We start from the raw sequence: 27,221 nt of genomic DNA, 5'->3' as shown, positions 1-27,221 counted from the left end.
AGCCAGCATCAGCACCACATCCCTGATCCTATGATGTAGGGAGGAGTCTGGATCCTCTTGGGGTTGACATCTTGCCCTGATGCTGCCCCTGCAGTGAGCGAGCTGGGGTCTGAGTGCCCACTCAATGGCCAGGCTCTGTGGACACAGGCAGCTTTGCCGGGGGCTGGAGTGATGAGCAAGTGTGTACCAGCCAGGAACAGGAACTTTATTTAGCAAACACACGTCCAGCTTCAGCTCCCTGTGAGTCTCTAGAAGCAGAGGAAGCCAAGGGCTATGTAGCGGGGTTCACCCAGTCACCCCAGAGTAGGTCCCAGGGTAGGCCAGGGCTGGAGGCAACTTGTAGCCAGGATCTGTGCTACTGGCCTTCGCGGCTCTTCCAGTACCAATGCCCATCACCCATGCCAACGTTATCTCCCTGGAGGTCCCTTTCTGTGGGACCCCTGCCCAGTCTTGAGTCTGCACAGGCTCTGCTCCCCCCAACAGCCCAAAGGTTAGGGCTCCCAGCTCCCCCCAGTGGTAATGTGGGGACACTGCAGGAGACTCTTGGAGATGGTGTGTCCTCACTGTGCATGTCTTTGTTTGAGGGGCTTGGCGGCAGATCCCCTTCCCATGGCCTACTGTGGTCTCCTCCCAAAACTCCTATCCCAAAGTCCCCATGGGTTCCAGCCCAGTTCTCCTGGGCCCCACGAGCTGGGTGGTGGCTCATCCTTCTTCATGTCACCGGAAGCTGAAGACAAACCGTTCTTACAGTCAGTGGTCTGGAGGCTCCCTCTCCAGCACCTGGCTGCTGTGGCTCTCTACAGTACCTGGAATCCCCAAGGGTGTTTGGCTCCTTCCTCTGTATCTGAGTGGGAAGGGCTATTGTGTGGGAGACACCCCAATGCCCACATGAACACCCCTGGTATGTCCCACCCTTGCTGTATGCTATTCCCAGAAACTCAGTTTACCTTCAGAGGGTGCCAACCTTTCTGCTCAGAGGACTCCTCACCTCTCGGTGGATATTCTTGGTGTCCCTGCTCTTAGGGCCCTCCTGTGGCCCTAAGTGGCCCTGCCACTGCCTCTAGCTGTGGGTCTGGGAGGGGCTGGTCAGCTGGAAGACAAAGGCCTAAGGGGAGCCTTCCCTCAGGGATCAGGCAGCACCAGCAGCCATGACTGACCCGCAGGAGAATCAGGGCAAGGCCACTTGTCTGCCTTGGGGCTTTGGGGTCTCCTCCGTAAGCCCTCCTGCCTTCCTCCCTCCTGCCGGGGATACTGTTCACTCTAGACACAGCTCCCCTCCGGTTGTACAGATGGGGGTTGCCATTTTTTAAAAAAGGCAAAAACAGAGGCAGGCCCAGGGCTGAGGCCCAGAGGGAGGTGTACAGAGGCTGTTGTGGCTGGGACCACCAGCACTACGGAAACAGGCATGGGACATCCAGGAGACTGCTGGAAACAAGACCGGCAGGGAGGCCATTGTGCTGGGATGCCAGCTCCTCGGCTGCAGGGCCGTGGGACCCACATGATCACCTGGGGGCCTGAAGCCTGTGCTCACAAATGACAAGGACTTTGGACCAGAAGTCAATGCTCAGAAGAGATGGACACCCATGGCTTAAGAGACGTATGATCTTCGTGAAGACAGACTGGAGTCAGCCAACCCACTTCACCTGACCCTCACTCAGGGTGCGCAGAAAATGAAAAAGAGGAACCCCAACTTCCGCCCCCCCCCCCCGACAGTCCCATTCACCAGAACTGTCATTCTCCAAAGTTAAACATTTCAGCTTCTTTTTCCTTCCAGAAGGCAAAGCTGCGGTCGATGTAGCCACAGATGTCCCCGTTGTTGAAGCTGCCCCTCTGGGAGTCGGACCCTAGCCTAGGAGCCGCAGGTTCGGGGCCGCTGCCAGGGAGGGCAGCGTGAGGCAAGGACCCCAGTGGTGTCAGGCCCAGCTTGCGGCCAGGCTCCATGTCCCAGGCTGGACCCTGGCTGGAGCCAAAGAAGCGGGCTTTGATGTCCTCGAAGCCGTCAGTCCAGGCACGGCGGCCCGCGGCCACCTCATCCGTCACCGCCTTGTGGAAGGCGCGCACCGCCTCCCAGCCATGCGCACCCAGGTTCTCGAAGACCTCGAAGCACAGCAGGTGGCGCATCTTGCGCTCCTCGGCCGGCAGGTCGCATTCCAGGAGCTGGAAGTAGCCGAGCATGAAGAGGTCCAGCGAGAGGCTGTTGTAGGGCACCGGGGCCCCATCGACGTGCGGCAAGAACTGCTCGGGGGACAGGGGCCCGCGCGCCCTGCGGCTCAGCCTCCGCAGCTGCCGGGCCGGCACGTGTGCCATGATGGCCTTCCAGGTCCCCAGCAGATGGGTGATGATGCCGCGCTGCTGCCACAGGTGGCCGAGCCGGGGGCCGTCGCTGGGCGGCGGGGAGGGCGGCCGGGGGCTACCGCTGGCCTCGGCGCCCCTGGATCGAGCACGCTGGGCCTCCAAGGTCCTGCAGGCGGCCGTCCTGAGCGCCGGCGTGTAGGCGGACTTCTTCCAGTGGCCGAGGAACAGCATGACGATGCGCTCCTTGCGCAGGCTAGCCAGGTCCAGTCCCGGCCCCGTGCCAGCCTCTGACGGGGCCTCCTCGCAGCTGATGCCGGAATCGCTGGCCTCCTCCGTGTCGCCCGGCCGGGGCTCCCCACCCATCGGGTCGCCTCGGGGCTGTGGCGGCGCCGACCAGCAGCCTCGGAGACACTGGCCGGGCCGCGCCCCCATCTCACAGGGACCGGAGTTCGAGGCGCAGGGCAGATCCGGGGCAGACTCGAAGTTCCCCCGCAGCGTCCGCACCGACACCCCGCACTCCTGGATCTCGCGCTGAGCCTCGCTTCGAGGTGGGCCGGCCACGGCCTCCTTACCCGGGTCCTGCGGGCCCGGGGCGGGCGGCTTCTCCTCTCCCTGCGCTAGCCCGTTCATGCCCTTCAGCAGCAGGGACATGCTGCGCACCAGGCGACCGATGTGGCTGCACCAGAAGGGCAGCCCGCTGGGCTCGGACTTCCCGGGCTCCGCCGAGGCTTCGAGTTCAGGTGCCAGGACCTTGGCTTCCTCGTCTTCCGGGCCTGGAGTCCGGGGTAGAAAGTGGCTGTTGACAGTGATGCTGACCAGGGGCTCGGGCAGGAGGGCCTGCAGCTGGGCTGCCAGGCGGCCCAGCTCGCTCTCGTACTCTTCGCAGCGGCGCCGAAGCTGCAGGTCGTTGATCTGCTTCTCCAGGTAGACCAGGTCATCTTCCGTCAGCAGCTCCCCAAAAGGGCCCAGGATGGCCTGGTGTGTCTGCGAATACCTCCAAGTCGCCTGTTCTGTCGGGGTGGGGGCTGAGTTTCGGCTCGGACTCTGGTCCTGGGCACAGGAAGGCTGGGTCAGAAGCCACCACAGCTCACATTCATTAGTGCTCTGCCTGCTTCCCCCACAGCCTAGCCCTTGGACACCAGCTGGCCCTCCCTTGGCTTTACAAAGTGAAGCCAGTGTCTGGCCAGCCCAATCCAGAGTGGGAGCCTAGGGGAAGATTACCCCAGAGTGGATGGAGAACAGCCTGCCCCCCCCCCCCCGCGGCCCCCTAACACTCCCTGGGGCTGGCTGTCAAGATGCCCAGGCCCTCCACTTAACCCTGAGCAGCCCTGTTTGCCTTCTCACAAGCCTCGGGATGGACACCATTGTGCTAAACAGTGTCTAGTTTGCAAGAGGCCAGCACAGAGGCCTCTGCCTTGTGAAAGATATAACCCCAACCCCCTTAGCGACCCTTCTCCATATCCCAGAGCCTCTTGTCTCTGCAGAACCTTGATCCCACCCTTGGATGCCAAGGGATTTCCTGGCCGCAGCCCCTCCCACCACTGCCCTGCTGTGTCCTCCGATCCCTGAAGATGGGCAGGAGGTAGACACATGTGGTGGAGACAGGCTGCAGCAGGCGGGAATCCTTAGCCCCTGTGGCTGGAAGAGATCTGACTGGTGCAGCGGAGGGTTCCTGCTTTGACTGACTTTAAACCTCCGCCCAGTTGTCCCTGCTGGCTGTGCGGACAGTTCAGCTCTAATCCGGGACACAGTGCAATCCACACGCCTTTAGGATGAGATTCTATTTCTGCTTGTCCAGTTGGTTTCCAGGAGCCTATGAAAGTCCAGGCCAAATCACAGCCCCTTCTGTGCTCACTCACAGATGCTTTCTAGACGACTGCAATCTCCTCAGGCCTCCCCCTCCCCTCACACCACCCACTCACTCCACTCTCTGCTGTTCTGCTCAGGTGCCTGCCCACCACACCTCAGGACCTTTGCACTCTGTTTTCCCCTCTGCCTAGAATGCAAGGGCTCCTCCTCATTCCCTGCTAACTCCAGTTCAAGGTCACCTGCCCAGAGAAGGGCCTCACTTGAGCATCCCCTACAGCTCCCCACTTCACACTGCTGTGCTCTTCCCTGAGGGTTTACCCCCACCCCACCCTCACTGACTGGGCTTTCCCATTGGTATCTCTGCAAAAATCTAAGTGCTAGGAAGGTAAGGCTGGCCCCTTCTAATAGGTGACAGAACCCATGGGGACTACCCCTCTGAAGCCATAAATGCCTTGTTGGGAGCCCTGTGATCCAACTTTGCACCACAGTACGGCCGAAGAGGAAGCTGGGATGGTACAATATCAGGAGGAGGACATCTGTTTTTGGATTTCAGGTCTGGCTGGAGCATCCCATCCTTCCACAGGCACCTTCCACTCCTGCTTGGAACTTATTCAGTGGCCATGTCCCAACCTCCTCACCCCCATCTCTTTCACCTCCCACTCCCCTATCCCACACCATACCTCTACCCCACTCTACTCTATCGGACACCCTACTCCCTAATCCCCAGCTCAACTCCCTACTTCCCTCTGGTGTGCCCCACCCTCTTCCTGGAGCCGCGCCCTCCTCCTCCTTAAGGCTCCGCCCCTCCCTTTGGCCTGGCGCTCCTCCTCTGGCTCCGCCCCTTCCTCCTCTTGCCCCACCTGATCTTCTGGAAGGTGGTCTGCACCCAGGCGTGCCTGCAGCTTCCGAACCATCACCTGCCGCTTCCACTCGGGGATGGGCCGGCCACGCTCGTCCTGTGTGGGTACCAGCACGTCAAGGTCTCCTGAAGGCAGCGCGTCCAGCTGCAGAGTGGCCAGGCCATCATGGGAGTCCCGGGCTTCCATCTCAGACCCCTAGAGAGACAAGTAGGTCACATGTCCTGAGATTCCCCAAACCCCTCCAGTTTCTAGCCTAATAAAAGTGAGACCTTGAGAGTGAGGATATGCTCCCCGCCTCCCTCCCTGGAGGTGGGGGGGGGGCAGGGAGCAGGCGTGGTCTTACATCACCTAGATGAGGTTACCTAAGGCATGCCATACGGAAGGGTAAAAACAACAGTGCTTAAAAAACAAACAAAAATCCTGTGCTGACAAGACCTGGCCACCAGTTCTATAGTGCAAAACGTATCAGAGCCCTCACTGAACTGTGTGCTCTGAAAAGACCAGCACCACCTGGCAATTTTCAGAGTCCTCTGGGACCCAGGGAGAGATTGGGGTGGGCGGGGAGGACTAGCCGGAAGCTCCAAGGAGCAGACTCCAGAGCCGCCCTGCATGTGTCTGGTTGCCTCCTGTGAGGGTAGCTTCCAACCCTGAGTCCAGAGGTCGGGACTCTGGGGGGACAGAGAACGGCTCTGTGTTTCTTGTCATAGGGCCTGGCTGCTGCTGCCCTAAGGTTCTCATCTCTCCAAAACTTGGGGTGTTCGGAGCTGTCTGGATGGAGAGAACGTGGGGGCGTGTTCGCCTTGAGGTAGAGAGATAGGGAGTGAAGGGCAGACACTCACCTTAAGGGCGGCTGGGATGCTGGTGTTGACCCTCAGAGGGGCCGCATAGGCCATTGGCTCCCTTGGGACAGGCTGACCAGGCCAGGCTGGGCTGAGGGTCACAGCTGCTGAAGACATCAGCTGGAGTCAGAGGGGCTACCGCAGGGCAGGAGTAGGGGAGAGCAGATTCCAAGCCTGCAGCTCCTGGACCCAGGTCAGCGGCAAAATGCTTACCACTAGGAGGATTCTCATAAAGGCCTTAAGAAGGCTTGCCCCAACCTGGCCTCCTGGAAAGCTTGTATGTTACCTGATTCTGTCTACCACAGCCCCTCCCAACTTCTCAGCAGCCTGGGCAGAGCTAGGATTTCACAAGATGTGAAGGTCCAGGGACCCAGACCAGCCCTGTCAGACCCCCAAATCTGTCCTTTTACTACCCTGTCCCCTATGCATTATAAACGTACCCCGTGACATGACCCTGAGCAAGAAACCCCTGTGTCACACCCCAGAAGGCACACAGAGCCATTCACTCACAGGTAGACACACAAAGACAGAGACATATGCATCTCACAGAGAGACACACACACAAATGGACACACACAGACAGACACATGCATGCTCACAGATAGACACACACAGACAGAGACACATGCATCTCACAGAGAGACACAAACACACAGATAGACACACACAGACAGAGACACATACATGTTCATAGAGACACACACACAGATAGACAAACACAGACACACACATGCTCACACACAGAGAAACAGATGGACACATGCATGCACACACAGACAGACATGCTTAGACGCTCATGGGCAGATATACAAGTGCATACACAGACATACATATGTGCACACTCATGTAGAGACATGCACTCAGACACAGACACGTAGACAGCACAGACACACTTGCCCACACAAACTCCTACATGTGAGCATGTAGCCTCACTGCATGTGGCACCTGTTGATAATTTCATAGCACCCTGTCATTTTGATAAGGGTTGATCACAGTCCTCTGAGGGCGCTGACCTGCAGTTGGCAGGCCCTCCCCATCTCCTGATGCCCAAGGATGCTCACTGGCATGCTGAGGTCTCTGGCCTGAGTCCCACTGAGACCACCTGCTTTCACTTCTGCTCAGGTTAATGTGATCATGGTACCCGAGATAGAAAATGTCAACCTCAGAGACTTCAAAGGAAGCCTGGGAGGAGTTCTGGGGAGGGGGTGACCCTATGTGCTCAGCTCCTCTGAGAAGCTTCTCCCAGTTGGGTCCTGGTGCCCTGCACACCTTGCCCAGATCAGTTCTTCTGAGGCCCACACTCACCCGGGGGACTCCCGCGTCCTGAGTCCCCCCTTCTCCCATCTTCCATGGAGAGCCTTTCAGCCAACAGTGGAGGAGGTGGGAATGGTGGGGGCGGGGGTGTCATCAGGACTGGTGGCACCTGGGTGGAGACAGGCCTGTCAGTGAAGATTCGGGTGAGTCTGGACTTGGGTCTGTCCCAGCTCTGCTGGGCAAGCATGGAGAGCCTCCTGGGGTATGTGCAGCTCAGAGACGGCCTGAAGAGAAGTATGCAAGAAGTATGCAAGACCTGTCCCTCTTGAGTCTCCCTGCCCACCCATGCTGGGTGCCTGGGTTTCCTAACAGTCTGTACCCTCCCATTGCCAGCGCAGAGTCCCCTAGAGCAGCCTTACTCCAGGGCTAGAGGTCGGGTTAGTCATGCTCACCTCTCTCAGCCCCACACAGACGGGAGCGTGTCCACATGTAGGCACACATGCCTCCCTGTGACCGAGATTGATTCCTGAGACTCATCTGTCTCCCTCCTTGACATGGGCCCAAGGATGACTTGGGGTAGGGGATTCCATGAGAACTGGCAAGGAGGAGGAGGGCAGTGGCGCATCCCTGCAAGCCCATCAGCTCTTTTTCGAGTGATGACGTCAGTGCTTGAGTTCAGGCCACATAGCACCCTTGGGAGCCTGAGCAAGATCCCTAAGTTATGTCCAAGGCTGGTCTGCTGCCTCAGGGAGCCTGGCTTTGGAGAATCAAGCTGACCAACTTTCCCCAAAACACTGCACCATTGGTTGGCTTGGCCGGGCCCTGAGAGGACAGACATGCTGGGTGGGCAGAGAGGCAAGATGGGATAGCTGAAATTCTTCTCAGCCCCTAAGTGGGGGCGGAGTGGCTAGGACCTCAGGCAGAGGTGCAAGCTAGGACCTGCACTCAGTGACCAAGCCACACCAAAACAGGACCACCAAAAACTGGAGAGAAGCCCCTCCATCTTTACGTTGGGTAGCCAATTGTCCTCAGATACCTGACCACTGGATGAGCCATTGACCCGAATGTGCTGCCCAGCGCAGCCCTGCTCAATCTCAGCGGTAGCATCTGACCCAGAGAAGCCGGGGCTTCTTGTTCCTGCTGGTTCTGGCTCGGGAAAAGAGATGTGAGGCCCTCAGAGTGCTGGTCTGCCTCCCCCATGTCCTCCCAAGCCCTCCAAGCTTGGCTTGGTGCCTTTTGGCTGAGAGCCGATGTGGAAGGCTTCTTGACCTTGTCTCTACGATGGCGGGCACCTGAGCTCTGTGGGCCGGCATTACATCCATGCCCCGCTGGCATGCAGATGCCCAGCTCCTGCCTGCAGCTAAAGGGCACACACAGTATCCCCCCTGAGCACACACCACAGCCACACCTAAGCCCTTCCAGGGGACAGAGGAAGCCAACATAACTTCCTCAACAGGCCCCTAAGATGGTGCTGGTGAGGTCTGCCCCCCACCCTCCCACCCTCCCACCCTCCACCCCCAGCAGGACAAGGGCTCTGGCTTTGAACCAGCCCTGATTCAGAACATATGGCCCGCAGCCAGGGTCTGTGTCAGGAACCTGGGCCCCCTGCTGTAGCTTGGATTTCTGCTCTGTTCTACCTGCCTTCAAATTTTACCCACATCTGCAGAGGTGCCCTTCTGTCCACACCTCATGGTGTGGTGGCCTGCACAGCCCAGACAAACAAACTCTCGGCCTCTTTAAGCCACTCCTCATCCACGGGCAAGGTGGATCTGCCCTGCCCTTCAGCCCCACACCACCCAAGACCCTCAGCTCACCAGGTCACAGGGAAAACAGGGCAGCACGAAGCCCCATACGCCCCCTTGTGCACCTCATTTATCCTGGGAATCTGCAAAGCCCGGGAGCCCACACATGGGGCTGCAGGCCTGGAACATCTGCCTGCTTCAGCCTGGGAGGTTCTCAGGAGCAAATGCTGGGTGGCCAAGCACAGGGAGCCGCTGTCGGGGGCTGTTGAAGCTGTACCCCCCAGAGTAGGAGGTATCACATTAATATTTGAAGGCCCAGGTGTCAGGTGGCCAGCAGGCTGGGGCCAAGTGTGGGATCCCTTACCACGGAGCCCTGTGCTCCACAGCAGAGGTCTAGGAGTGGACCTCTGGGAGGTGGAGGACCTGAGATTACTCACAGGAGCTCTACTTGCAAATGCCTCTCCCAGCATGCAGTGGGGGAAACAGAGGCTTTCCAACGGCTCACAGCTGCAGCACACCGTTGGGAGAAGGCTAGCAGAAGCTCTGAGGATAGCCTCTGGGCTGACAAGTCTCTCTACAGATGCTGAGCTTGACCCTTGAGGGCTGTTGGAGGGGTGACCCCATAGGACAGGGGCAATCTGAATACTGCTCACTCTGACATGGAGCTGCTCAAGCTCTGCGTTCCTTGGCTGAAACACAAGCCCACTGTGGACATGGCAGCCATCTAGACCTTCAGCCTATCAACTGGGGTGGGACCTGGGGACAAGGGAACCCCCACCTGGGAGCCTCAGCTTCCCTCTCCGCCATCCAATCTACTGTCAAGAAGATGGGCACGAAGTGTCCTTGCCCGACTCACCCAGGACAGATGGGGAGCCTAGTGGGGGTGGCAGCAGCTTCCTCAGGCTAGGAGGACAGAACAGGTGGGATGTTGGCCTGGGCTGGGAGAACTGACTCCAGCTTCAGAGCAGCCCCACAGCTTGAGGACCTTGGGACTGACTGGGCACTGGGCCCTGGACCACTGACAAGAAAGGGAAGCCAGTGTGAGCCCCACGTGGTGGCTACAAGTGGGTTGTTGAAGGTGAGGCATCATGGGGAGCATCTGGTTGGACCTATACAGGAAGCCACTGGCGCTGACCCCTCTGAACCTGGGCAGGAGGGAGCCTAACTATGGTGCCCTCCAGGCAGCGGGAACCCCCACATCCTTGCCTCTCAGTCTTGGCCATGGCCCCGAGGGAATCCTTGGTGTAGGAGGAAGGGTAGATGCCAGGCTCCATCCTTTAGTCCTAATGGCCGGGCATATCATGTCCCAGCCAGCTGCTCTGTGGGTAGCGTTCCCTCTGGCTCCATTGCCTGCCATCTATTTCCTTGTTTTTGGTGAGATTTGAGCATTGCTGAGCCTGCCATGCATTAATCATGGAGGGCAGCTGTGGCGAGCTGGGTTACAGGCCTGTAATGCCACCCGGGCTGAGAAAATCATGACCTCAGACGGAGCTGGACACCATTCACCGCAGCTGAGATTCCATTACCGTGGGCAGCCGCCTCCACTTCGCCCTGAGAAGAGATGTTGTCCGGGGAAGTCCCCAGCTCTCTTTAGCCCCAGTTTTCCCGCATGTCTATGAAGGGGCCCGGGGGGGGCCTTCTGAAGTGAGAAGAGGGGACTGAGCTGAGGCCATCACGGCAGAGCAGGGGAGGAACATTGCTTCTGCCCCCAAACGAGCTCTTCAGGCCCACTTTGAGGATGAGGAAGTCAAGGTTGGTGTCATGTGCCCAAGAGGATCCAGCACCACACTGGTGGGAGTGTGTGTGAGGTAGGCAAGCAGGGCAACCCAGACCTTGAGGGGTGAGGGCTGCATTCCCCGGGCTTAGAGATCTGTCCGCATATCGCCCAGGACTGCTGTGGACGGCCAACGCCTCTGAAACAGCCTCCAGACTCCCACGCCAGGGGGTCAGGCTGTCAACCAACTGAGAGAGGGGTGGGCAGCAGGTTACCGCCTCAACAGCCACATGGCCTCTGTCCCACCTAGGAAAGGAGGCCCAACCTCTCCCTGTGCAGAGGGACACTGAGGTCCAGGGAGAAGCAAGGCCTGAGTTTCCTCAGTGCTCCATGCAGGTCCCACGCTCAGCAGAGGGTGTGCCAAGGTCCCAGAGACCCCTGATGTAAAGTAGTCATTTTAGATACGCCCTTCAGGGGGCTGCTCTTAATAATGACAGCCTAGCACTCGGGTTGCCTCTCCTGGGCCCGCAATTCCCCTGGGAGCAGCTCAGGACAGTGGTGTCCGGGGGGAATGGATTTCACATCTCCTCAGGCCCGCAGGAGAGAGCCAGGGCGGACGACCTCTGCATATTGCGTTTCCATCAATATTGTATCAGGCATGCCCCCCGCCCCCCTGCTGCCGGCCTGCAGCTGACAGCCTGTCCTGCCATATGAGGTGGGAGGCCTAGAGGACATTTCTAGCCGTGGTGGAATCAGGCTCCCCTAGCTGTCACCAGGCATCTTTAAGAAGACACCATGGTGACCAAGCTCTAACCCTAACTATGAAGTTCTAAATGGTCCCTGGGATATGTACCGCTGAGCCCACACAAGGTCAAGGGTCAGGCTTGCAGGGCCTGGGTGGGTGCCCACATATGAGCAAGAAGGAAGACAGTGGGGTACAGGAAGTGGATGGACCATGTTAGGCCCATGGGGATTTCATGCAGACTCGGGAGCGCCAGGTCCCGTAGTCACCAGGCAAAACGGTGTGGCGTCGCCTTGGATCCTATATAACTTCACAGACACAGCTAGACCCAGATCAACCCCAGGAAGGCAAGGTGGGTTTGTTTCCCTTAGCCCAGGGGAACAAGGGAACATGCAGAGACCCTGTCCCTGAGGTGGGGCAAGGTTCAGGAGGGGCTGGCTTTGCCAGGCTACAGAGATGGAAGGCCGAGAGCTGGCATGGACAGAGAATTCTGGTCTTGGAATTCACATCATACCTGGGGTTGGGGGCTAGTCAGGGACTTTTGGAAGCTGGATGGGACCTGGTCCGTGGGAGTGGGTATTCCTGCAATGGGGACACAGGGACAGGCACCCTTCTCAACCCTGATCTCAGCTGCCACCCAGGACAGGGCAGATCCCAGTGAGGAAAAGAGCCTGGCATTTCAGTGGCTGAGGTATCCCTGGGTCAGAATGTGCAGTCATGCTCACATTCCAGAAAATGGCCATGTCACCATTTGGCTCAGCCCAGCCAGAGCAGGGACCTTGCTTTGACAGGCACATCCTGGTGTCTAGTCATTGGTCCATTTCCAAAACTGTTGAATCCCAGGTTTTGAGATTTCCACCCCGGGAGGAGTCCCCCCTGAGTCCTTGTGGACCACTTGAACTGCCGGTTTCGAACAGTAAAAATTGACTATGACCCTGTGAGGAACCCAGCACAGGCCAAGGGGCCAAGGACAGTTCTGCTTCAGCTGGCTCCTGACATTCTGAGGGGACATCCCCATGGAGAAGAAACATGGCATCCCCTCAAGTGAGCCCCAGGAGGGCCTCGCCTCCTGGGCCTCAGTGCCCTCACCTGAACATGGGTGGGACAGGTCACCCTCCTGAAGGGGTGGCACCATTGAGAACTGACAGAATTCATCATGGTCACTACCTTGGGCTGGATGGGGAAAGAGTGTTGGGGTAGGGGGATGCACTGGGAAGCGTTGGGTCCAAGTCATCAAACTACACCCACAGGAACATCCTCTGATGTGCTCCACTTCCCTGTCCTCCCCCTCTGGCCGTCTGCTCACACCAAACCACTCTGTGAATTCCCTTATTTGTTCAATCAGCAAACTGTTGGACTCTGTCCTGTGCTGGGAACAGGGCACCGCTGGAATAGTGAAGGATCCTGGCTCCCAGAGCGGGGGAGATGGAGAGTCCCACATGGAGAAGAGAGAGCCTCCTACCTCTGGAGAATGATGGGCTTCGGGAGAGTTACCTCAGCCAGGGTAGGGTCTTGCTTCCACCCCTGAGCATGCTCAGCCTGAAGTAACATCTCCAAGACACAGACACAATTTCTATGGTCCACATGACAGGCATGGCTTGTCCAGTCCTGCCTCAGCCCGCCTCACAGTCTGACCCCAGTCACAGGACCTTCCCATGACAGCCTCTGCCCTGGCCAGGGTTGCAGCCTGGCCTCTGCTTCCTCTGGTTTACTGTGTGATCGGCTGGGTTCTTTCAAAGCCTTTGTCCCCGGCAAGTGTTTGAGGTGAGAGAGGTATGTTAAAGGAGCATTGTAGCCAGCTGCCAAGCCCACCTCCCCGGTCCTCCAGAACAGACAGGGCTCCCGAGGTTTTACCGGCCGAGACATTTCCCGCAGGTACTGGGCACAATCCTGGTGTCCGTGATAGTCCGCCAGATCCATCGCTGTGTACCCATCTTCATCCCGCAGGAGGGGGTCTACACGGTGGGAGAGCAGGGTCTGGCAGCACTGTGGAGAACAGAATATTCCATAACACACATGGCTCACTGGGTATCAGCGGGAACGTTCAGGCCACTTCCCTGGCTGCAGGCTTGGTCACTCAGCAACCTGCCAGTGACTGTCTCCCCCTCATAGACTCCTTCCAGAGGTGAGTGAGGCATCTTTCTCAGGTCAGTGAGCCAGCTCCTCCAGAGCTCATGGCTGGACCAAGGCCAAGCTGAGGCACAGGCACAAGCTCTCTAAGCCGTCTAAGCTGTGGGAGACTCCTGGGCAGTAAGAGAGGCTGAGGTGCCCTGGAGAGGAGGTCATAGGGTCTGCAGAGCAGAGACAATGTAGGAGGGCACAGAGCACCGAGCCTGGCCCCAGGTAGTGCTGGACGGAGCAGGTGCGGCCTGGACTGGAGGACAGCAACGGCCGGGAGAACTTGGCCGGAGGAAAGGATGCCCTGGGGGCTGGCACTTGTGAGCAGAAGGTGGCTGGTGAGAGACAGCCAAGGTGCAAGTCTGGACATCCCAGGAGGCCACAGCAGGAGCAGATGAGCAGCAGGTGAGCAGATGGGTCCACTCCAGGGAGGGGAAAAGCAAGTGCCCCAACCCAAGGATGACACACACAACGTGTCTTCCTAAACATCAAAGAACAAAGAAGTGGGAGCTGATGAGGTCAAGCCCAGGAGAGGAGGGAGGCCTAAGGAGGGGCATAACACTCAGATCCACCCCGCCCCACAAAGGTGTGATGACACGGGACTGTTCTCCCAGTGGCCTAAAGACCTAGGGACCAAGGAGACAGGAGCTGCAGAAGGGCCATCGAGGCTAAGAGCATCTGTGAGCCAGTTGACGGCCTCATGCTTCAAGGAGGCCCAGGAACCTCCAGCATGGAATAAAGATTAAAATGGACCAGGCTTGTACCTCTCGCTCTTGCCCGGCAAATGCGATAAATCACTCCAATTACACCTGTAGATGATTCCCCAATGAAAATGTCCAGCACAGTCAATAGAAGTGAAGGATTCAGGGAAATATGAGAAATGATCGACTCCAACAAATGAGTCCAGAAAACCCACCATGATCATGACTTTCAGAGAAACAAAGCCGGAGTGTGAATATTCAGACAAGGTATCATAGCCAGTAAAAGTGATGTGGGGCTTGGGGTGTGACTTAGTGGGCAGAGCACTTGCCTAGAATGCACCCAGCCCTGGGTTCCACCTCTAGCACCTCATAAACAGGCGTGGTGGTGCGCACCTGCAACACCAGCACACGGAGGTGGAGGCAGGAAGGTCAGAGGTTCGAGGTCATCCTCAGCTACACAGGAAGCACCAGGCCAGCCTGGGCTACATGAGACCTTGTCTCAAAATTTAAAAAGCCAGAACTAAAACCAAAAAACCTGATACAGTAGATTGAAAATAACAGGCAGAAAAAAAGATGAATATAATGAAGGACAGAGGCGGGATAACTGGCAGCACAGGTCAGGATGAATCCATGGGAAAAACTATATCGAATGAGGTCGCCAAGGCCCAGGAAGACAAATGCCACATGCTGTCTTATACACAGACCCAGTATAATCTTGTGTGTGTCTAACTTGAAGCACCCCAGGGGGGCCACATTAGGGGAAGAGGACTGGGTTAGACAAAACCAAAGCAGGGCATTGGAACCTTGGGAGTTGAGAGACCAGCAGGGAGGCCTCTTGGGGGAAGAGGGAAGCCATGGAAGGCTAACCCTGAGGGACGGTGTGTGGAAAGCCACGTGGGAGCCACCTCACAACCCAGGTGAAAATGTAATCCCAGGGACAGCAGAATACATGTGGCATGCAAGAAGAGGGGGATTCTGGGAGTTATAGGCATGAGTGAGGGTAGGGGCAGGGGCTGAGGGGAGGTGGGAGTCAAAGCTAAGATGCACGAAAATGCCTCATGGAAACCCACCGGTTGGTTAGTAAGCTAAGTTCAAAATGTAACTTTAAAAAAAAGTCCCTGAGATACTGCAGACAGACCCCAAAAGGAAACAGAAAACCCAGCAGGTGTGCGCCATATTTAGGACAGACATCCTTTAGAGACCCCATCAGGTGTGCGCCATATTTAGGACAGACATCCTTTAGAGAACCCATCAGGTGTGCGCCATATTTAGGACAGACATCCTTTAGAGGACTGTCTTAGTCTCCAGTCTGTGGCACTATTGAGATACAGTGGGACCTCGAGGAGATTGGGTCTAGTAGAAAAATGTTAGGCCAGTGGGGATACTGGCTCCCTAATCCCTATCCTCTCCCTCTCTCCCTCTCACAGAGGTGAGGTCCACAGAGCTGAGCCTTATCCCGTGTTCCCGTCATGATGTTCTGTGTGGTCCCAGGCCCACAGCCACGAGACAGGGTGACCGTGGACTGAAAACCCTGACGCTGTCAGCCAAGCAAACGTTTCCTCCTCATCCGCTGTGCAGTCTGACTTCCTGACTGTTCCATCTGTCACGATCCTGCATGCAGGTAAATCAAACTGTCACCTGTAACCTGGGCGTGGGGGTGCATCCCTACCATCCCAGCACCTAAGAGGCAGAAACAAGAGACTCATGAGTTTGAGGCGGTTGAAGGCTGACTCACGCAGGACAGCCAAGGCCAGCATATGTGTGCTGTGAACCCCAGAAGGAGAGACAGTCTGGGGCAGAGGCGCTGTCCAAGAGAGCATGGCTGAGGCTCTTGTGAATGGATGGCAATGCCAGAGCACAAATCCTCCAGGAGTGCCAGCAAATCCCAGGAGACCCACAGAGGCCCACCTGCCTACTGTCCCCTCAGCTTAAGTAGACTGCAGAAAGTACAAGTGAGGGACAGGACGACCTCAGGACACCGGCCCCTGGCCATCTAACGGACAGGGACTGGGAAGCAAAAGCACACAGAAAAGAAAGGTTGGACATCACAAAGTTTTTGCGTTTTTTGTTATGTTTTGTTTTCTCCTTCCCCCAGACAAGGTCTCCTAGAGCCCCGGCTGACTTCAACTTTGTTATGTATCCGAGTCTGCCTTTGAACTCCTGAACTCTTTCTGCCTCCACCTCCCAAATCCTGGGGTTGCAGGTGGGCACCGCACCGCACCACACCACAGCTGTCTCCCGCCACCAGTTTATTTCTGGCAAAGACATCCCTCGCTGCTGCTGAGGACATAAAGACATTTGGAGGCAAACACCTAGAAAGAACAGATTATTTCCAGCCTCACGGAGGGAGCCCCCAACAGACACAACGGACACACCAGACCGCAGGACAGCGATTCCACATGGGAGCTTGATCTGCAAGGGGGGAAGACGTAGATTTGTGGGTTTGTTTTATTTAAAAAGAGAAAGCCTGGGGGGTTTTAAGAGCTGAAGAAACAGAACTATTGAAGATGGCCCTCCCCATGTCCCCCATGATCTGCTTTCTCTCACCCTCCCAGCTTCTCACATTGGTCTCCACACCCTGTCTGAAAAGCTGATGCCACCGTGTCCCCAGCTGGAGGCCCATGTCTGAGCTGAGCAGAGAGCACACAAGTCCTTCCTATGAGCCCCAGGTGTACCAGGCTCCAGCCCTGTCTCCCAGCCACTGTGCAAGACTCAGCTTCCCCCAGGTTTGCAGAAGGGGAATGAGGAAGCTAAGAACTCTTCCAAGGTCATGGTGAGGACCCCATAGCCTCCATCCATCCGGGTAGCTCCCTGGCTGCCCTATGGACAAGGGGGAGCTCTGGGTCGCTGAGGACAACTGTCCTGAATCCTCAGCCCCAGCACACCCTGAGCCTTCTGTTCCCAGCCTTTCTTAATACCTCACTCACTATTCTAACACAAACACTCTGGGCGATAGCATCGACCTGTACACGTCGTTTCTAAATAATTAAAATCCTGCACTGGAAACCGGGAGGGCCAGATGGCCGAATCGGACGCAGCCGAGAAAGGTAAAGAAAGGGATGAAGGCCCCAGCCGTCCTGTTGGGCTTTGTACCCGGGTTCCCTGCTCTGTCCAGATGTCCAGGACTCTGACCTCCAGCTCTGATGTCCTGCCCAGGACTCCTGCCCACGGGAAGGCAAGGGAGTAGGTGGAGATGACTAGTGGCCAGCTCTACCCAGCTGTGAAGGCTCTCAACATTGCTTATCTGTGCACACGGGGTCACTTGGAATTACAGACTCCTCATCAATTAATAAGCTAAATAGTAATCTTCACCCCAGGCTCACTTCATAGTTGTACCAAGATTACACGAAAGATTTTTTGTTGTCATTGGGTTTTGTTGTTGTTGTTTTGTTTGTTTAGTTGTTCTTTTTTGAGACAGGGTCTCCCTGTGAGGATGGCCCCAAACTTGCCATTCCCTTGTTTCTGCTCCCCAGGTGCTGGGATTGTAGGGATTGATGCACCACCACGCCCAGGTTACAGGTGACAGTTTGATTTACCTGTAGGCAGAATTGTGACAGATGGAACAGTCAGAAAGTCAGGCTGTTGTGGCCAGGGATGTAGTTCAGTTGGTAGGGCCCTTGTCTAGCATGCATGAAGCCCTGGGTTCAGTCACCAATAACAGCACACAAACCAGGTGTGGGAATGCACGCCCAAGGTCCCAGCACCCAGGAGACAAAAGTGGGAGGATTAGAAGACCAAGGCCACCCTCGGCTACAAAGTGAGTTTTAGACCACACAAGACTCTGTTTTAAAAACAAAGACAGCATGCCGGGCTGTGATGGCTCATACCTTTAATCCCAGAAGAGGCAGGCGGATCTCTGTGAGTTCGAGGCCACCCGGGCCTAAAAAGTGAGTTCCAAGACAGCCAGGGCTCCACAGAGAAACCCTGCCTATAAATAAATAAATAATAAATAAATGATAAAAATAAAAAACAAAGCCAGCATACCTTCTCGGCATTTTGGCTGAGCAGGGGCAGTGCCAAAACCAAAAGGCAAAAACAATTTAAAAAAAAAAGGCAGACCAGTGAAGTGTGCCAAATCAGGCCCAGCAATCGCTGTCAGTGAGTGGCATCATTTTTAAAGTTTGGATGAAACAAAATGTCTGTCCCCTCAATGCACACTGTGGAGCCATTTCTAGAGAGGAATCTGAAGTGCAGTCTGGTCAGAGCGGGTCAGATGTGTGCATGCACACTCGCTTCTAACTGAGGGAGTGAGGTATTTAGGGAGAGCCCTGGCTCGGATGATCACAGACTGGGTTTTCACACCTACATACTGAGCCCGGAGCCCCGAGGAGGCTCACCGGGTGCAAGTGCGTTCTCCACTGAGCGGGGTCGTTTGGCAGAGCCAACATTCCTGTCCCCTAAGTGCACCCCAGTCACTGTAACCACCGAGGCCAGCCCCAAGTTTCCGGGATCCACAGAGGGATGACCCCCACAGAACCCACTTGCACTGACAAACATACCTAGTTCTGTGTCTGTTGAGAGAATGACTGTGACCAAGGGAGGGTGTGGGCACCCACTGCAGGGCACGAGACCCAGTAGTTGGCTGAACCTCCGAGGATGGGGCTTTAGTGGGTACCCCTGGGCTTTCTAAATGTTCTTTCTGGAATTAGTTGGGTAGAGAGCTAACAGTCAGTGGTAGCCACACATCCAGCCTCATGCACATCTGTCCTGTCTTCCTTCACAGCCTGTCCTACTGCAGTGCCCTCCTTCAGACAGCATGAACTTCTGGCCTACTGCAGCCTGAGATGGCCTCCTACACCACATCCGGGCCCTTCCACCCATGAGTTCTCTCCCTCACAAGCCTTGCTTCACCCGCCCTCTTCCCAGCCTCCCCGTGCCACACTGACCTCACCCAGCCCTCTCGCTGCTCCTTCCCATGTATGCCCACGTCTTTGTGGCTCTTTGTAGATGGTGTTTACTGATACTGTTCATACATGGTCCTCCCATCAGGCACCCCCCAGGTGAGCACCCCCTGGGGAGTCTGCAGTAGTCCTCCTCAGGCCCCACCCAGGACCGGTTAAAACCAGAATTGGGGGGGTGGAGTGGGCTGTTGGCACATTTTGAAGTTCTCTGGAGGTTAAGCTAAGCTGGAGAAGCACCATGCAGGTCAAGTGCTGCAGGCCACACAGGCATTAGGAAGCTTGACCTCAACCCGTGGCCCCTGTCATGGGACAGAGAAGGTTAAAGTGGCAACAGGAAGTACTCATTTGAACAGCTGTGAAACAGGGGTCCAGCTCAGAGTAATTAGAGGGAAGGCTGGACCAGATGCATTACATTTATTTATATGTGTACGAGTGCCTTGCCAGCATGTAGGTGTGTGCACCACAAGTGTGTCTGGTGCCCCCCCCAGACTTTGGTTTATGCCCAGGGGCAGGAAGGCAGGAGTCCAGCCGTGAGCTGCTGCAGACATGCACCCTTATGAGCCCTGAATTCCGTAAGACTTAAAGGGAGGACGCTCTCCTCTGAGGGCTCCTTGGCATCCACGGGCTTCCACACAGTCTTACATAGGAAAAGAGTATCTGGCTGTTCAGGAAGACCCCTGGCCTCCACAGCCCTGCATCACCTTTCCTAAAAAGGAGCTGGGGTGTGCTGGGGCCCGATGACCAGTGACAGAGCTGAGTGTCTGTCACCAGCTGCCTGTAGGCCCAGCATTCTCCCACAGGGTGGGGTAGGAGTGACTCCCCTCTTCTGTCCACGGTCACCTGTCATTCCACCCACACAGGACAGGGAGGGTCCCCAAGGACTCTGGCGGGTCTCTCTATCTCCAGGCTCACCTTGCTTGGGGACAGAGGGGACAGAGCTGGAGTGAGTTGAGCAGGGATTGTGGAAGAGTGAGGTAGGCGAGGGGGAGTCCCTGCCTGGAAGGTAGGGAAGGTAGAGAAAGCCCCCGGGTAGCAGTGGTGAGCTGGGCCAGGGTTGCCTTCAGGGACTCTGTGGCTGCACTGTGTGGCATTCTCTTGCTTGGCATTGATGAAGTGGCTCCCTGAACATTTGGGTTCCCACTGGGATGACTACTCAAAATCTGAACCATGCTGCTGGGACACTGGGCCCACTGGACACGTTTCCAATTACAACCCCCATGGAGGAGGCCAGTCTGCCTGGAGAGCTGCAGGGCAACCTTGGCAGAAGTCAGAAACTCCTGAGGCATCCAGGAAGCAGGAGGGGATCAGGGGAGCTGAAGTTTCTCAGGGCAGGAAGGATGGGGGAGAAGGAACCTGCATGGGACCAGACCCAGACAGGCCACCAGCTGCCTCAGCCCTCAGAGCTTGGCACCTCCTGACCTGTGACACTTTCACCCTTGTATAGTGGGTTCTGGAGGTTCCTTCCTGGAAACTGGGCTACCTGGGCAGGCAGGTCTAAGTTATGTATTCATTGTTAGCCTTTAGCCATGCATTACGGAGCCTGGCCTGGAGCAGGGAACAGGGGTTTTTCTGAGTCATCTTGTGACCTAGGGCATGTGCTCTGCCTGCTGTACCCATTTTACCCCAATAGAAGGGTAGGTCTGGCACCTGTTTCAAAGGACTTCTGGGAAGACTAGATGGGCCATTGACAAAGTGCCAGCTCAGAGTCCTATGCACCCCACCCCCATTGCAATATACCTCCATGTGTCCATTCTCGGCTGCATCGTGCAGGGGAGTCCCTCCCCAGGAGTCTCTCATGATGGGGGCACCCATGAGCAGAAGCCGGTCGAGAATAGGTGTGTGGCCACCCCGAGCTGCGAAGTGCAGGGCAGTGGCTCCTTCGTTATCCTGCTCTGTCAGGCCAATGTCTGTGAACGTGACCTGGTGAGAGAATCGAAGCAGACAGCTGTCAGCGGAGGATGGACCTGGGGTAGCCATCCCCAGGGAGGAGGGACAGGGGTACTCAGGGCAGAGGTGGGACTCCCCAGCTGTGATTCTCAGTGGGCAGGGGAGATACCCCCGGGAAACCTTGAGGCAGAGCTGGCTCGTCCCACATGCCTTATGACCCACGTGGCATCCCAGGCCAGGGCAGGTTATATGGAAGCCCACAAGCCGAACTCCACAGCCAGAGAGGAACAGCACATGGGCACCCAGCAATAGAGATAGAGAGGATGTAGGCACATGCAGTCCTTGGGTGTCTCCACTCATCTGGGAGGGTGCTGCTAGAGGCCTGGGCGCAATGCACCTTCCCGCATAGCTCTAGCCCAGAGCTGGTCACATGGCCTCGGGCCTGTTCTGTTGGCTGGGGCCTTGAGGTCTGCCTTTTGTCTCTGGCTTCATCTGTCCTGTGAAGGCACCACGGGGTCTGCTCCACAGTACCCAGCTGGGGTCCTCTCAGGCTGTCCAACCGAAAGCCGTGCCCACTCTCCCATGGGCTTGCTTGCTGAAATGTGGACTTCTAGGATTGCCTTTGTCTGTGTTCTGTGGGGTCTGCAGGAAACTCCTTAGAGGAAGGGCTAAGGACTGTGGGGTTTCTGCCTTTCTGCTTTCTCTGCTGCTGGCGATGGGGCCAGCATCTTCCACAAAGGCAGGGTTCCCCTGCTGTGGAAAGGAGCCTTCCCACTGAGCTGTCCTGTCCCTGAGGACCCGCAGCCCACTGTGTCTGTCAATCTAGCATGTGCCCACCTTAGCACAATCCAAAGGTCTCAGGGGATAAATCACCTGTGCCCGCCACAAGCCATCACCATGGCGACTCCTCCAATTTCATTCGCTGGCTCCCATCCAGGAGGCAGGAGAGCCAGCTCAAGCCCCGGACCTAGGGCACCGCACAGGTGAGGGTCGTGGTCTCAAGTGACCGACTTAGATCTGCAAGCAAGGCCATGGGCAAGGCCTCGGGGACAGAAGGGATTGGGGAATCGGGCAGCCCGGAGCCCAGGCTTTCTCCTGGGGGAGCTGGGGTAGTGGGGGGGGGCAGCACACACAGGTGACACACTAGTGGCTGGGCAGGTGCTACCGAGGAAGCTGAAGGCAAAGGACACAACCTCAGGGACTTCTGGGAGGGTGGGTGTCAAAGCAAGGGTGGGCGGACATTGCTCTTCCTGTGTCTCCTCACACTAACTGCCAGGCTCAGGGAATCCAGCTGACGGACAGAACCCAACCTCCAGATGGTGGGTGGAGACAACCGCTGTGGTGCCAGCCAGATGTATTGATGGTCAGGTACTAGTACCAGAGACACCCAGGGATCTCAGAAAGGTGCAAAGCACAGCATGTTCAGAGGCCCAGAGAGGAGGCTGGGCGGAGTGATCAAGGACCATCCCTGCCTCCTTCACTGGCAGCCAGGATGACTTTCTATCCTACATGGAAAATTTTGGCATAGAGCCACCGAGGGCCCCCTCCATCTTTGCCACCCCAGGCCAAGAGTGTGGCCTTTCCTGCCTTTGAGTGTGATGCATTCTCTTCTGAGAAACTGCCTTGAGTCATGTTTCCCACAATACACTTCAAGCTACTTCCTGCTCATCTCTAGCGCTTCTTCTTCTCCTGCCTCCTCCTCCAGGGGGGCCTCCCCAACTCTTGGACACTATGGAATCTCTAGTGGACTCTTGAAGTGCCTACCTCCTCCGGGGGTGGCTGGTGTTTTGTTGTGAAGGTGAGAAGTCCCTGGCCCACCCTGGCCCAACTCCAGCCACTCTGGAGTTTGGGATTTTCTTCCCGGGAAAGGTAAGGGGCTGGCCCAGAGCTCTGGGCCTTGAATGTGGTTGAGTGTTTCAGGCCAGGCGCTGGCATCTGTGACTGGGGACAGTCATCAACACCAAATGAACTCCAGAGAGGCACTCAATCCCTAGGAAGGGGCCCTGAGAACTCTGGGGGCTGCTATGTTTCCTATAGTTCCTCGGGCACTGCAGAGTTCCACCTCATACTCTGGTGACCTGTGTCACCCCAGTGCCTCGGAGGCCCCATTCCTGGCCCAGATGGCTCTAGAGCCTGGACTCCCTGGATGCCCTGTTCCCCACAGTGCCCCCTTACCAGCCAGACAACCAGAGAGTAGTGGCCGCGGGCGGCTGCAGCATGCAGTGAGCTCATGCCGTCCAGGGCACGCAGGCGCACGTCGGCCCCACAGTCTTTCACCAGGAACTGGGCCAGGTGCAGGTGGCCCTCTTGGCAGGCCAGGTAGAGTGCAGAGGCGCCGCTGCGGGTCTGCTGGTTCACACCACTGTGATGGAGGGAGGCTCGTGAGGCCTGCAGTCAGAACTGCCCCAGGGGGGCTGAGCTGGGGCAGCATTCGGGGGATTTTTGGAGGGTCACTCTCTGGGTGAATCCTTGGTTCCCAGTGACCAGTTGCAGGGGGGGCCAGTGTCCTACCCCAAGCTGACATCATCCTCGGGTGACATAGACTTGTCCTTGATCCCTGACCCCTGACCATATATATAGTGCGAGTTTCCCTAATTCCTTCCAGCTTCTGTCTCAATGGGCTCTGTACCTACCCCCCAACCCCCCCCCCCCCCGCAAGAAAGCTGTGTTTTCTTTTCCTCTTTCCTTGCCTGGGTCAAGCTTACTCATATCAGTCACTTTGGATGGAGGAGGGTCACAGTCTAGACTGCCTTCTCAGTCATCCCTGTAGAGACACAGAATTGACCCCTAACTCCCAAAGCCCCCCCTCACCCCCTGTGCCACGGTGACTGGCAGCGTCTGCTGCCGCCACCGAGCAGCCCTGCTGGACACTGAGCAGAGTCTTTGCTGTGCCCGAGTGCTGCGCTCACTGGGGCTGGGTAAAGTGGCCCCCCTTGGCAGTAAGGCTTGGCTCTTCACTGCTCCGGGCTCAGGCACATCTGTCTTCTAAGGCTCTGAACTGTGCCTTGGCCTCGTCCCACATCCTCACCTCTGCCTCGTCCCACATCCTCACCTCTGGGGCCCTTGGACCGGGGGCCACTCAGGCAGGGGAGGCAGGGGAGTAACAAGATGCTTTCCCAGACACGCTGCAGCTCACTGAGGGGCTTTGGATCCACTCCAGAGGGGTGCCTCTACTCCATCGTGGAGAGGCCATTACAAGCTTCAACTGGCAGAGGGGGAAACTGAGGCTGAGAGCTGAATGATTTGCTCAAGGGGCAAGGGTTGAGTCTCTTTCCTTACGAAGTCCCTCTGCCCCCTTAGTTCTAGCCAGGTGAGCTTTGCATAGGGCTCAGACCAGAACATAATGAAGGAGGGGAGAAAAATTTGAGGCTGCGTGCCTCAGTGGGTCTGGCCCTATCTTCTCTCATCCCCCCATTCTAGAGGGTGGGGCACAAGGCCTTGGATTTGAGGCTGGTCCGGTCAAGGTGATTCCAGTGTGGAGAATGACTGAAGGCAGTTGCTTTTCCCAAACACCATTTGGGTGCAATTCTTGCAGCCCGCCCTCCCCCAACCAGTGCAATGCTGCACCTGTGTTTGAAGGCCCTCCTTCCCTTCCCCATGCAGAGCCTGCATCCATGCCTTCTCCCCCTGCTTATCCTGTGGCTCTGGAGTCACAGGGCCCGCCTCTACAGGCCACCATCACGTCTTCTTTGCCTCTCCCCTGGGCGGGCTCCCTCGGTGGCCAGCCACTATGGGCAAGGCCCCGGGCTCTCACCTGCCGTGGGCAGCCGTCAGGAGCTTCAGACAGGTCAGGTCACCACTGACAGCAGCGTGGTGCAGTGGCAGGGCCCCCTCCAGCGTCTCCAGCGTGGCCGCGTGGCCCTCGCGTAGCAACCACTCCACCAGGGCTGGATGTCCAAACCGGGCAGCCAGGTGCAATGGGGAGACACCTGTGGCATCTTGGTCCTGCAGGGACACGAGCGGGACCCTGAGCCTCTGCAGACGCCAGTGCAGACTGTCTGGGCAGCACCAACATGGCCAGAGACAGCTTCCTGAGGCTGGCCTCTTGGAGGACCCTGTAAGCTGGTTCCTTCCCTGCTTCCTCCATCGCCTACCGAGACTGAAGTATCTTGACTGAGGAAGAAGCTGGGCTAGGCCCCTGGGGTCCCCTCCCCACCCCAGCTGCCTGCCTTTCTGATCAGCTGAGTCCCTGCACATTCTGCACATGCTCAGAAAGGCTTCTGCCAGCACAATGATTCTCACCAGAGGTGTCCCAGGACAGCGCCCTCTAGACCTCTGTCCCTCATTCCTCCCCAGCATGGTCCCCAAGGTATTTCTCCTGAAGGTGTTAAGCATCTGGCAGGCCTGGGCATTCCCTGAGGGTGCTATAATCCAAAGCGAGTCTGGGGATGGGCGAGCACCTGCCCTCTGCCCTCGGGGGTCATTGGAAGAGTCTGTGAGGAGGGGCGTGGAGGCTGGACCAGCTCTCCGCCATGTGCTGGTGTCTGGGTCTCCATCCAGCTCTGACGGCTTTCCTGTGCTCGCAAGAACACAGCATGGCTGACAACCCTCGAGCCCCATGCCAAGCAGGTCTAGGCATGTGAGCGGGTAGGAGGCTGGTAGCTCTACAGACACAGTCTAGCGGGACGATCACCCGACTCGAGAGCCTTCTCTCTAGGGTGGCTGTCAGCCTGTGTCCCCGGGGCTCCAAAATCCTGAGAGCCCAAGGTACCTCTTTACCAATCCGCTTCGTGACCCTTTGGGGAACAGGTTCTGTTGATCAGGTCTGATCAGAGATGAGATCCTGAACATAGGCAAGGCCATCATTGGTGGTCCTAGGTGCTCCTTGCTGGGGGAGGGGTAGAAAAGCCTAGGTGACTTTTCTGGATACATATGAGGGTGTCTGATGTGGCCTTGGTGTTCAAGGGTTCCTGCTGTTTTCTTTGTTTTTGGTGGGGGGTGGAGGGGGGTGAGAGGCATGCATCTCGGACTGAGACAGAGGCACACCTCTCTGACTGAGACAGAGCTTGGGACCCTCCAGGGATCAGAGCTTCTGGACTTGCCCCAGGCAGATTCCTGGACAGCAGGCACAGAGGCACCCTATTCTAGCTTACCTGCAGGCCGCAGCCCCCGTCACGGACCAGCCAACACAGCTCTGCCAGGTTGCCAGTGGCCGCTGCATCGTGGACTGGCGTGGCCCCGTTGTGTGCCCGCTGGTTGCCGGGCAGCCTGGCCCTCTGCACCAGGAACTTGACACACTCCAGGTGGCCAGCCCGGGTGGCATGGTGCACCAGGCCAGCCCCCAACTCATCAGTGATGCCTGGGCTCAGGGCACCCGCCTCTAGCAGCCGCTCCAAGGTAGCCACATCTCCTTCCTGGGAGGCCACCAGTGCCTGCTGCTCCTCCATCCTCAAGTCCGTTCTCGGTGGCGGCGGCGGCGGCTTGTATACAGGCCCAGCAGGGCTTCCTGTTTCAGGCGTGGACGCTGCTGAGGGCTCTGGTTACCTGATAAGCAGCTCGCTGGGCAGATGGGAGGCAGCAACAGGGGGGCAGGCCCTGGGGGACCGGCCCTCAAAGCCTGGCCCAAGCAACTTGGGCTCGGTGCCCGGAGCTTCTGAGCATGGAGAGTGCAGCCTTGGAGGAAGGAATACACGAGTCCGGCCAGCAGGTGCCACTCATCAGCTGGAGCCCTATCGCCTGCAGAGGGGAGCCAGAGGACGCCTCAGCCAGGCTCTTGGCTTGGCATGGGTCTCCATGTGAACACTCCAGAGGGTGTTCACAGCTACAGTCAGCTCAGGCTCAGAAATACCCGTGCCAACAATATTTCAGTGAGAGACTAGCCGGCCACCCAGGAGGCTTCTCAATTCTCCTTGAAGAGTAGACCCACTGCGGCAGCCTTTAGGGTCTAAATACCATCACTGGAGGCCCCTAGGTCTCTCTCTCTCTCTCTCTCTCTCTCTCTCTCTCTCTGTCTCTGTGTGTGTGTGTGTGTGTGTGTGTGTGTGTGCGTGTGCGTGCATGTGCATGTGCGTGTGTGTGTGTGTGTGTGTGTGTGTGTGTTTACCTGAGACAGGGTTTCACTAGGGGTCTGGAATCCATAGACAACAGAGTTCCACTTGCCTCTACCTCACGAGGACTGGAATTAAAGGTGTGCACCACTATGCCAGGCTAGACTCCTTATTTGAACCCTGGTCCTTGGCTGTTCTCAGCATTGACACTGGGTGAGCTTCCAATGGCTGCTGGATGGTAAGGCCTTTAAGATGAGGATGTCCTCACAGCCCCACACTGAAGGTGACGTCCTCACAGCCTCACACTGAAGGTGACGTCCTCACAGCCCCACACTGAAGGTGATGTCCTCACAGCCCCACACTGAAGGTGAG

General features: G+C 57.2%; 1 protein-coding gene across 1 annotated transcript; it reads right to left on the bottom strand.

The window, feature by feature from the left end:
* Window positions 1-1,731: 1,731 nt before the first annotated feature.
* On the bottom strand, window positions 1,732-26,249 carry Espnl (espin like). The gene is made up of 9 exons (XM_059278886.1): window positions 25,956-26,249; window positions 24,617-24,807; window positions 23,038-23,224; window positions 20,713-20,895; window positions 13,110-13,241; window positions 7,109-7,226; window positions 5,804-5,907; window positions 4,965-5,159; window positions 1,732-3,345 (listed from the first exon to the last, which is right to left on the bottom strand). The coding sequence occupies exons 1-9, from the start codon at window positions 26,247-26,249 to the stop codon at window positions 1,732-1,734; spliced, it is 3,018 nt and encodes a 1,005-aa protein (XP_059134869.1).
* Between the last annotated feature and the right edge of the window lie 972 nt (window positions 26,250-27,221).

Source organism: Peromyscus eremicus, chromosome 13 (assembly GCF_949786415.1).
Source record: "Peromyscus eremicus chromosome 13, PerEre_H2_v1, whole genome shotgun sequence".
In the NCBI taxonomy this organism is placed as follows: Eukaryota; Metazoa; Chordata; class Mammalia; order Rodentia; family Cricetidae; genus Peromyscus; species Peromyscus eremicus.
Note: the sequence above shows the minus strand (reverse complement) of the source record. Positions and strands in the feature narration are given on the sequence as shown.

What these genes read in the sequence shown, in the direction of transcription:
- Espnl (XM_059278886.1), bottom strand. Translation starts at nt 26,249, where the DNA reads ATGGAGGAGCAGCAGGCACTGGTGGCCTCCCAGGAAGGAGATGTGGCT. An exon ending in CTGACGGCTGCCCACGGCAG is followed by an intron (nt 23,225 to 24,616) that starts GTGAGAGCCCGG and finishes CCTCCATCACAG; the next exon opens with TGGTGTGAACCAGCAGACCC. An exon ending in TGCGGGAAATGTCTCGGCCG is followed by an intron (nt 7,227 to 13,109) that starts GTAAAACCTCGG and finishes GTCTCCACCCAG; the next exon opens with GTGCCACCAGTCCTGATGAC.